General features: G+C 41.8%; 1 protein-coding gene across 1 annotated transcript in view; it reads right to left on the bottom strand.

The window, feature by feature from the left end:
• Window positions 1–4,070, bottom strand: part of PTTG1 (pituitary tumor-transforming 1) — a 10,415-nt gene extending 6,345 nt beyond the window's left edge. Inside the window, exons 1-3 of the mRNA XM_006864927.1 lie at window positions 3,977–4,070; window positions 3,467–3,651; window positions 1,445–1,538 (exon numbers count right to left, since the gene is read on the bottom strand). Of these exons, the coding sequence (XP_006864989.1) occupies window positions 1,445–1,538; window positions 3,467–3,651; window positions 3,977–4,067 (370 nt within the window). The 5' untranslated portion in view covers window positions 4,068–4,070. The remainder of the gene's footprint in view (window positions 1–1,444; window positions 1,539–3,466; window positions 3,652–3,976) is intronic.
• Window positions 4,071–11,553: the final 7,483 nt, after the last annotated feature.

Below are 11,553 nucleotides of genomic sequence, written 5' to 3'. Positions count from 1 at the left end.
GTCGCTGGAGAAGGATGTCATGCTGGGTAAGGTGGAGGGTCAGAGAAAAAGAGGAAGACCCCCAACGAGATGGATCAGCCAGGTGGCATCACTGATGGTTTCAAGTGACAGCAGTAGTAAGGTTGGCCCAGGATCAGACATTGTTTCATTCTGCTGTGCATGGGGTCATTATGAGTCGGTTCCAACTCGATGGCACCTGACAACAACAACAATATACGTAAAATGGCTAAGTTGCACTTTGTCTAAAAGGGTGGGAAAAAACCTCAGTTCTTTAGAAAGCCCTGACTGATCTGCCCCTATCCCATAACCTATTGCCCTTTACTCTGGCAGACTGTGTTCCAGAACCATTTCAGTCCTTCTGTCTACCTCAGGACCTCTGCACACATTTTTATATATAATGATCTTGCTTTGTCCTTCCTTTCTTCATACAACCATCTTTCAACACTTTTAAGATTCAACTTCATAACACTTCCTAATCTTCCCAGACTATGTTCAGTAACTCCTCAAAGGCCATTTTTCTCCTTTGGAGTCCTGGGGTGGCGCTGTGAGCTAAATGTGTCAGACTGCAAAGTCATTTGAACTGCAAGGTCGGTGATTCAAGCTCACCAGCTGCTCCTTGGAAACCCTGTACAAGGTCACTATGAGTTGGAATCTACTTGATGGTGCTTTAACAACAACTCAAGTTCAGTGTCTGACTTTCCCTCCAAATTGCAGGCTCACTCAGGCCAAGGGCTGACTTGTTAACTGCTATATCCAAAAGCTAACATGGTACCTGGCACACAGCAAACTCTCCTCAAAGGTCTGAGTAAATGAAAGCTTGAAAAGCTGATCTGTAATAGGAAACACTTCATATACATGTAAGCAGGTTTAAGGAACAAACGCACATGTTTTCACTGGCTACATGGATCTTTCTAATTTAACTCTACCCAAAGTACTCTCGGAGTCCTGGTGTGGCACTGTGGGCTAATGCGTCAGACTGCAAAGTCATTTGAACTCCAAGGTTGGTGGTTCAAGCTCACCAGATGCTCCTTGGAAACCCTACACAGGGTCTCTATGGGTTGGAATCGACTTGACGGCACTTAACAAGTACTCTCAGACATCGTTCAATTTGGCATAAAGCCCACTTTCTAAAAGGCTTGCAAGAAAAACCTAACACTTACACCTGATCAATGTCAGTGAGCACATTTTATTTCCCAAGCCTCAGAAATAAGCTTTTCAGGACAACAACAAGACCCTCCCATCTTTCTCTTATACCCTACTCCATGCTTAAGATGACACCTTGCAAATAATTCCATCAACAAATATATTTGCTCAAAGTTATCAGGTTTCAGTATTTCGTTACACTTCAATATCTTATGTCACAGCCATATCAAATTATAACTGAACTGAATTCTAAGAGAAACGGAAGGCCAAAATAATTTTTATAATACTAAAAGATAATTACCTAGAGGATTGAAGGGAAAGAATTTTTCTATTTCTGGATAGGTGTCATCCACCACGGGAACAGAGCTTTTTGCTTTACCAGTCTTCTCAGTTACCTAAAACGACCCCAAAAATATGAATTAGCGAGAGTGAAAGCAAGCTTTTGTCAACCGATTTGTACAATACAGTATCAATACAGTGTGGGGCCTTTCAAAACCTATGGCTTACACCACCACCATTTCAAATTTGTCAGTCTCATGCTGGCTTCTAAAAAGCCACAGTCCATTGTTCTCATGATTACATATAAACATAACTCAGCAAAGTAGAATGACTCAAAAGTTAAGTCTGAAATTTAAGTATTAGCATCTATCGGTGTAATTTAACAAGAACACAGAGCAGTTAATTCACAGGTAATCAACTCAATTATTCAACCTAACAGAGGAGAAAATGGATATGAGTCACCAGAACAGTAGTTAATCCTAGAAGCCATTTAGCTTTTCTAAGTGTAATTTTTCATCAGTGTTAGCTTAATTATTTGCTTCGGTTAATATTAAAAACATGCTTGTGTTCCTCAAATACATATACTGGCTAAGAGTCAATAAAAAAAGGCAACCAAGACTTTAGGATAATTCCCTAGTCTGGAATTGGCAGGTTTTCCCCATACTTCAGACCTCTGTATAATACTCTCATTATTTTTGCCATATACTTATCATAACTATATTTAACATATTAAATCAACTAGCTTTTACAAAAATAAGACACTATATGTAAAGTCAGAGATTTGATGTAAAGTAACAGTTGTTTGTTAACACATTAAACAATTATTAAAATGTTAATCCGCATGTCAACTAAAGTCACCTTTCACAGCAAGTCCTCTTACTGGCTTGTTATTCATATGTGCACGTACATACATAGGTCAACACACTAGCATATTGTTACATAACAAGCTGGTGGTTGGTGGAATGGGGTCGGGGCCACACCTAGGCAATATTAATCCTATTAGCAATGTGAACTCTTGCAAGGTACACAATGTCCTCTTTCTTGGCATTTTACTCATCTTATGTATATTCTGGAGTCCCGGTGTGGCGCTGTGCATTATTGCGTCCAGCTTTGCACTGCAAGGTCGACGGTTCAAGCTCACCAGCTGCTCCTCGGAAACTCTATACAGGGTCGCCATGGGTCAGAACCGACTCAACGGCACTTCACAACAACATGTATATTGTACCAACTAATCTGTTTCAAGGCACTAGTTAAAGGTGGTGGTAGTTATGTGCCATAGAGTCGGTTCTGACTCATAGCAATCCTGTATAGGGTTTCTGAGGCTGTAAATCTTTACGGGATAGTAGAAAGCCTCATCATCTTTTTCCCACAGAACCCCTGGTAGTTTTGAACTGCTCTCCTGAGATTAGCAGCCCAACTAGTAAGCACTATGCAACCAGAGCTCCTCTAAAGTTAATGGTCATCGTTGTTGTTCAGTGCCGTTGAGTCAGTTCCGACCCATAGCGACCCTGTATAGGGTTTCCAAGGAATGACTGTTGAGCTTGAACCGCCGGCCTTGCAGTTCAAATGGTTTTGCATTCTGGCGCATTAACCCACAGTGCCACACCAGGACTCCCTAATTAATGGTAGTAGCAAGCAAATGTATTGATTAGCTGCTTCTGAGATTTCCAATCTAAGTATCCACAAGGACCACATGATTCTCCTGGGCTAATCTACATCCACTAGCCTGTGTTTTCTCCTACTCTACAGAGTAGAAAAGGATCTCTGGTAGCATAGTGGTTACAAATCGGGCTGTGAACCGCAAGATCAGCAGTTCGAAACTACCAGCTGTTCCACAGGAAAAAGATGAGACTTTCTGCTCCTGTAAAGATTTACAGCCTCAGAAACCCTGTACAGGGTCACTAAGAGTCGGAAACGACTCCACGGCACATAACCACCACCTCCTCCACCACCAGAGAATTAGAGTCAGGTATATTATCATCTGCTTTTTTTCTTTTTTTTTAAGATTCAAATGCGCTGGAGTGTCTCCATAGTCAAGTCTTACCTTCTTGGCAGAGAAAGTTGGCAACTTTGCTTTAAGGGGTCCATTAGTCTTTACTGAGTTTTCTGTAGCTCTGTTGACAGTTCCCAAAGCCTTTCTGGCAGGTTTAGGTAGGGCAGATGGAGCATCAAATATTTTACCAACATGTGATGTTAAAACCTGAGATCTCCCATCTAAGGCTTTGACGGCTGAAGAAAAATAAAATCATTGTGTAACTCTGAAGGCTGACTAGTATATAAAACTGTCCTATTTCTCACCCCAAGACCCCACTCCCATTTTTCCCATGATATGCCAATAGCACTTCAGTACTCTCGCTCTTAAATAAACCCACTAAGATACTAAACAAACAAAAAGGAACCCATAACAAGCTGTTAACAATAAGGGAGTGCAGCTGAGTGCAGTAAACTTTAACTTCAACTACCGCCAGAGTACAATAAACGCCTGATGTAGCCTGGGCCACAACGACAAATAGCTCACAATAGTTGTATTTTCAGTTGCAGCCTGTATACTTACAAGACCCAGATCCCAGATTCAGACCATCCTTAGGGGCCACACGCGTGCCTGGTTCTCCATTCTCCTTATCAACAAAGATCAGAGTAGCCATTCTAGATTACTTTAGGGATAAGAAATGCATTATTAGACTCTAGGGATTACGGAAGGCGAAAGCAAGCTAAAATGTAACACAGGCCCAAATGTGGCCACCCTTTGAACGTCCATACAAGTTATACAGAGAAAAGCCCGTGCTTGAGCTGACACTTAATCCCGCTCTTAACTCTGCCTACCTGAGTGAGAGTTTCTCAATTTCCGAGGAGCTGGCGGTTTGGATCCCGCACAGTCCCTGGTACCAATTAGAGAGCCGCCGTGGGTCCGAAGTCGTAGCTAAACCTGGCTCAGTGAAATCTACGCCTCCGGGAAGCCCCAGTCCCAGCCAGCCTCATTCCCTGCGGACTCAGCTTCACCAAACACACCCGGTATCTCCGCACACTCACCTGTATCTCAACAGTCAAATTGAGCCGTCCGCAGTCGCGCCAGGCTTGGTGTTTAAACCAAAACTCGCGCTCCCATTGGCTCGGATGTGAGGGCTGGACACGTCCAGGAAGAACCAATAGAAGGCGCCTAACCTCCAGGAGCTCTGGGAGCGTAGTGGTTACAAATCCCGCGAACCAGCCTTTCGAAACTACCAGCTGTTCCGCCTGTTAAGATTTACAGCCTTGGAAACCCTGTACAGGGTCGCTATGAGTCGGAACCGACTCCACGGCATACAATAACAACAAAAACCGCCCCCCCCCAAGCCTTTCCAGAAGGTGACCTTTGTTTCAGAGGTGGACCCTGAGGGAAGCGTGTATAGTGTAATATTAAAAATACCTGCGTCTCCTGGTGCTGTAGGATAACTTTGGACTGCTAACCACAATATAGGCAATTCCAACCACCATGCGTCCCTTGGAATCCCATAACAGGGTCGCTATGAGTCAAACCAACTCGATGACACTTAACAGTGTTGACAACGGGCCTGATCCAATAAGGTGGTTTTCTTGCATTGTTGTTGTGAAGTGCCGTGGAGTCGGTTCCGACTCATAGCGACCCTGTATAGGGTTCCGAGGAGCGGCTGCTGAGTCTGAACTGACAATCTTGAGGTTCAAACCAACGCTATGGTCGAGTGTTTATCCTACAGCGCCACACCAGGACCCCAATACTCTAATACTCTATCAAATACTTTCTTATATTAGAGTCTTTGTATTTAACACTGTAGGCTTCAAGTGAAAAATCAAAATGGTGTAGGAAAAAATCCAAACAGTGTATGTTAGAACTAAATCTCTATGTTGGTAAAAGACACTCGGTGAAACTAAATTACCTTGTTATTGTTAAGTACCATAGAGTCGATTCCAACTCATAGTGACCCTGTTTAGGGTTTCCGAGGCTATAAATCTTTACTGGAGCAGAAAGCCTCATGGGTCTCCCTTGGAGCAGCTGGTAGTTTCGAACTGCCGACGTTGAGGTTAGCAGCCTGATTCATAACCACTACGCTACCAGAGCTCCTTGGCAAAGCAAAATTTACTCCTGCAAGAGGGTACGTGCACATAGCGGTACATACAGGAACAGGCCAGCGAGCACACTAAGAGGGCAGTCCACTAGGGCTTTTAATCCCTAACATGAGTCTCAAGGCTGTGTCTGACCCCACAGGCTAGGGTTTTTTGTTTTTGTTTTTCTTAAATGTTTTACTGTGAATTATGTGATAGCTTACATGGGAGAACATTAGTTTTATATTCATTCTGTCTCATTGCCATGGTTACAATCCCCTCCATGCAATCCTTCCCCTGTACCCCCCAGGTCTTCAGCACACAGTCGCTCTCCCTCTCTGGATCTAAAGTCTCCAGCTGCTCCATCCATCGCTCCACAGCATCATCTCTGCCTCCATTTCAGGCATCACTGCTTCTCTGGGTAGGGTCCCGCTCTCTGCTCTTCTGCCTTGATGGTCCTAGGGACCTCCACTCCTAGACTGAAAAGTTAGTCACTCTCCTCCTTGCTATAAAGTGTCTACCTTTACATTTCTGACCTCACAATCAGTTCTGATAACAATTATTCACTATTGTATCACAAGAGACCCATCTGCATTTCATTGCATCAGCCCCACCTAGTCAGATTGAATACTACTCACTGGAGATTCTACCTTCCTCCAGGCCCTCTGGATCTAGGTTCCCTCTTGAAAGCTTGTAAGCCAGTCACTCGCTAGGGTTTTGACCGCACAATCTTTTCCCTTACCCAGTTGGCTAGTTCAAATTTCTAAGGCATGCATTCCTATTTTAGGAAAGGAAAAAGAGAGAGATCATATAGTCTTTTACTCACTTAGTCAAAGAAAAAGAGAGCGATCATAAGGTCTTTACTTCAGGAAGTAAAGAAAAAAAGAAAGGTTACCTGAATACAATAAACAGGATTATAATTTTAAAAAAAAATTTCCACATGTAGGAAGTTGGCAGGTTGAAGAAAAGTACACAGATCATCAGTAAGCCCAATTCCTTTCAGAGAAATAACCGTCTGTTGCTGTGGGTCAAGAACTAGACCACAAGGTAGATTTGAACCTCACAGTCAGCAGTTCAAACACACAAGCTGCTCCTTAGAAACCCTATACAGGGTTGCGATGAGTCAGAACTGTCCCGATGGCACTAAAGAGCAGGAATTATAGTAATTGGTGTGTTTTCCTCCAGTTCTTCATATGTAGGTAGATATAAATATATATTGATATTTCCCCTACATAAGTCAAATATCTCAATTATTATCATTGTCTTTTATTACCAAAACCTATACAAAGAAGCCCTGGTATCTCATTAGTTAAGAACTTGGTTGCTAACTGAAGGATCAGGCTTCCAACCCACCATGGGAGACTGATGAATCTTTGGCAGCAAGCTGAGACTGCGAAATCACGTGGGGGCAATTTGTCCCTGTCCTATCAACTCACTATGAGTCTGAATTAACTCCACAGTAGTGGGTAAAGTTTGGTATGATTTATATTTATAAAACCGATGTTTACTTATCTTTGGGGGTTGGAAACATTAGAAATAAATGTAGATACATATATTTTAGCATTGTACAGGGAATTCTGGTGTGGTGCTGTAGGATAAACACCTGATTGCTAACCATGAGGTTGGCGATTCAAATCCACGAAACCCTATACAGGGTCATTGGGAACTGACTCGACAGCACTTAACAACAATAACACAATAGTGCACATTACTAACAAAGTTGTGCAAGTGACAAAGATGGCAATAAGTGCAATTCATAATAACGTGAATGCATCCTAAGAAGGCAATATTTAATTAATAAATCTGTTGCCATGGAACAATCGGATCCAACAACTCATATCAACCCTAAAAGGTAGAGTAGAACTGCTGCACAGGGTTCTCAAGGTTGTGATCGTTGGCTATGCAAAGGTTGTGTTGTTGTGTTGTTGTTATGTGCCGTGGAGTCGGTTCCGACTCATAGCAAGCCTGTACAGGGTTTCTGAGGCTGTAAATCTTTACAGTAGCAGAAAGCCTCACCTTTCTCCTGCAAAACAGCTGGTAGTTTAGAACTGCTGACCTTAAGGTTCACAGGTTGTGTCGATCACAACAAATTGTGGATAACATTGTGAAGAATGTGAATTCCTGAACATTTATTTGTGCTCATGAAGAACCTGTATATAACCAAGAGGCAGTCACCCAAACAGAGCAAGAGGGACTGAGTGGTGTTTAAAATCAGAAAATATGTGTGCCAGGGTTGTATATCTTTTCACCGTGTTTATTCAATTCTGTATGCCAAGCAAATAATCATAAAATCTGGAATATGAAGATATAAGGATTAGAATAAAACACATGAACAAGTTGTGATATGACACAACCTTGCTTGTTGGAAGTGAAGATAACATGAAGCACTTACTGATAAAGGTCAAAGACTACAGCCTTCAACATAAAACAAAAATCCTCACAACTGGACTAATAAACAGCATCATGATAAATGGAGAAAATGTTGAAATTGTCAAGAATTTTGTTTTACTTGGACACACAACACACATGGAAGCAACAGTCAAGAAATCAAATGAAGTATTGCATTGGGCAAAAGACCTCTCTTTAAAGTGTTCAAAAGCAAAGATGTCTTTGAGGACTAAGGTGCACCTAACCCAAACCTGGTGTGGCACTGTAGGATAAGCACTGAACTGCAAACCACAAGATCAAAAGTTCAAACCTACCAGGTGCTTCTTAGAAATCCTATACAAGTATAGGAATCAACTTGACAGCACTTAATAGTAACAACCCAAACCATGGTATTTTTAATCACTTCATAGCCATGCAAAAGCTGGACAATGAATAAGGAAGACCAGAAAAGAACAGATAGATGCCTTTGGATTATGGTATTGGTGGAAAATATTGAATATACCAAGTACTACCAGAAGAATAGAGTCCTGGTGTGGTGCTGTGGTCTAATGCATCAGAATGGAAAGTTGTTAGAACTGCAAGGTCAATGGTTCAGGCTCACCAGCTGCTCCTTGGAAATCCTATACAGGGTTGCTATGGGTCGGAATCGACTCGATGGCACTTAACAACGACAACAACCAAAAGAATAGCAAATCTGCCTTGGAGGAGTACAGACAGAATGCTCCTCAGAAGAAAGGATGGTGAGACTTCTCACTTACTTAGGACATGTGTTCGGAAAGAAGCAGTTCCTAGAGAAGAACATCATACTTGGGAGAGCATCAGTGAAAAAGAGGAAGACTCCACAAAATGGATGAACACAGTGGCCCCAATAATGGGCTCAAACATAGCAATGATTGTAAGGATGGCACAGAATCAGGCAGTGTTTCACACTTTTGTATATCAGGATGTTAAAGAGTCAGAATAGATTGAACAGAATCTAAACAACAACAATCTTTAAGGAAACACACTGCCACACTTTACTCCCTCAGTACAGCTGATGTATTCAAATCTTTGACCTTTCATTAGCAGCTGTTTAGTTACAGTGCCACCAAGCATTGTAGTATGTTGTTGTTAAGTGCCTTTGAGTCCATTCTGACTTATAGCAACTCTGTATAGGGTTTCCGAGGAGCAACTGGTGAGTTTGAACCACAGACCTTGTGGTTCAAACTAAACTTGCAGTGCAGTGTTTATATTGTGGCACCATACCAGGACTCCACAAGGATCATATATAGACATCACCTATAGATATCTATGTATGTATGGTGGTGGTTGTATGCCATGGAGTTGGTTCCAACTTATAGGAACCAACTGCATAGTTTCCAAGGCTGTAAATCTTTATGGGAGTAGAAAGCCTCATCATTTTCCCACAGAGCAGCTGGTAGTTTCATATTGCTGACTTTGAGGTTATCTGTCCAACTCATAACCACTATGCTACCAGAGCTCCTTTATATATGTCTATGTACATATAATATTTAAATTTATTTATTTAGGATACAAAAGTTGTTAGTTTACTGAGCACTTTCTAGGACCATGTGGACATATCACTGTAACAGTGATTTTGTGTATTTTTTGCAAACTTTTCAATAGCTACATGAAAGTGGGTGGGATGCATGCACAATTTATTTGAGTAATCTCCTCCTTCTGGACAATCAAGCTGTTCTTAAAATGGTACTAAATTGCTGAAAAGTCTCTAAAATTGCTTTAGGATCTTTTTACTAAAATAATATCTTTCAGTGGATGTAAAGGGATGTGTATCTGAATGTAGAATCTGTTTTTCAGATAAAATAAGAAATTTTACTTTCTAGTGAAATTAAAGTATGTGCTATCATATAAATGTCAGGAATGTATTTCTGTGGCCTAAATTGGGTCTTCCTTGTTGTTGTGAAGTGTTATTAAGTCAGTTCCAATCATAGTTTCCATGGAGCAGCTGATGGGTTTGAACTGCTGACCATTTGGTTGGCAGTACAGTACTTTTCCTACAGTGCCACACCAGGAGTCCACTTCTTCCTTAGCTGTTGTTGTTTTAAGTGTCGTTCAATCTGTTCCAATCCATAGCAACCCTGCATAGAGTTTCCAAGGAGCGACTGCTGAACTTAAACTACTGACCTTGTGGTTCAAACTGACTTTTTAGTCCAGTGCATTAACCCACAGTGCCACACTAGGACTCCTCTTTCTTTGTTGTTGTTGATGTGTGCCGTAGAGTCAGTCTGACCCATGGCGACCCTGTATAGGGTTTCCAAGGAGTGGCTGGTGAGCTTGAACTGCTAACCTTGCGGTTCAAACCAACTTTACAGTCCAGTGCATTAACCCACAGTGCCACACCAGTTGTTGTTGTTGTTGCTATGTGCCATGGAGTCAATTCCGACTCCTGTACAGGGTTTCTGAGGCTGTAAATCTTTACAGGAGCAGAAAACCTCATCTTTCTCCTGCAGAACAGCGGTAATTTCGAACTGCTGACCTTGCGGTTCGCAGGCCGATTCATAACCACTGGAGCCATTATAAGACCAACAAAAAAGGAAGATCGCCAAAAATCTCATACTAGAGAATTAAGTTAGGAAAAAAGCATATTAAGAAAGATATAAAATCCTATCATTTCATTTTGTTTTGAAGAAATGGGTTAACTAGTTTTTTTCTTACAAAATGAGCACCGTTGTGGTAGACATAAGCAAACTCATGGAGTGAGCTTCATCTGAGGTTACTCCAGTGACAGGTGACATAGGAAAATGAAAATCAGATTTTCACTTAGTTCTTCAAAATGTCCCTCGCTTTATTTGCATAGATGTGCTTCCCAACTTTTTACTTTGTCAGTTGCCTTCTTTAAAAATAAATTTCCTTCCCAATTTATCTTTATCCCCTAAATTAAATAACTGCAATAGTGATACAGCATTTCTTATAGGACTGGAGTTTTTGAATAACTGAGTGGGGCAGGACCGACTGTGGGCCCACTCCCAGAGACTCTTGATTTAATAGATTGAGTGTAGGAAATGGGCAAGGCTGTCTTCATACTGTGACCTCTGGACAAGTAAATCTAGCGTATGCTAAGTATGGCTAAAGTGGACTAGGTATTATCCTGCGATACTGGAACTATATAAAATTATTGATGGGCTTTTAGGCATCAATATATAGAACATTTGAGGCTTTCTGCTCCTGTAAATATCTACAGCCTCAGAAACCCTGTACCAGGTCACTATGGATCAGAACCGACTCGACGGCACTTAACAACAACAACAAATTCTGGTAGCGTAGTGGTTATGAATCGGGCTGCAAACCTCAGGATCAGCAGTTTGAAACTACCAGCTGTTCCATGGGAGGAAGATGAGGCTTTCTGCTCCCGTAAAGATTTGCAGCCTCGGAAACCCTGTGCAGGGTCACTATGAGTCAGAACCAACTCCACGGCACATAACCACCACCACCGTAGAGTTGCTAACAACAACCAACAAGAACAACAAATAGAGTGGCTATGGAGTCCTGATTAGTACTGTGGGTTAATGCACTGGACTGCAAAGTCAGTTTGAACTGCAAGGTCAGTGCTTAAGCTCACCAGCCGCTCCTTGGTAACCCTATACAGCGTCACTATGGGTCTGACCAACTCAAGGGCATTTAACAACAACAACATAGGATTGCTATGGATCTGAATTGACTTGA

The sequence above is a fragment of the Chrysochloris asiatica genome, unplaced genomic scaffold, assembly GCF_000296735.1.
Source record: "Chrysochloris asiatica unplaced genomic scaffold, ChrAsi1.0 scaffold00073, whole genome shotgun sequence".
Lineage (NCBI taxonomy): Eukaryota > Metazoa > Chordata > Mammalia > Afrosoricida > Chrysochloridae > Chrysochloris > Chrysochloris asiatica.
This window is presented reverse-complemented; position numbering and strand designations above follow the sequence as displayed.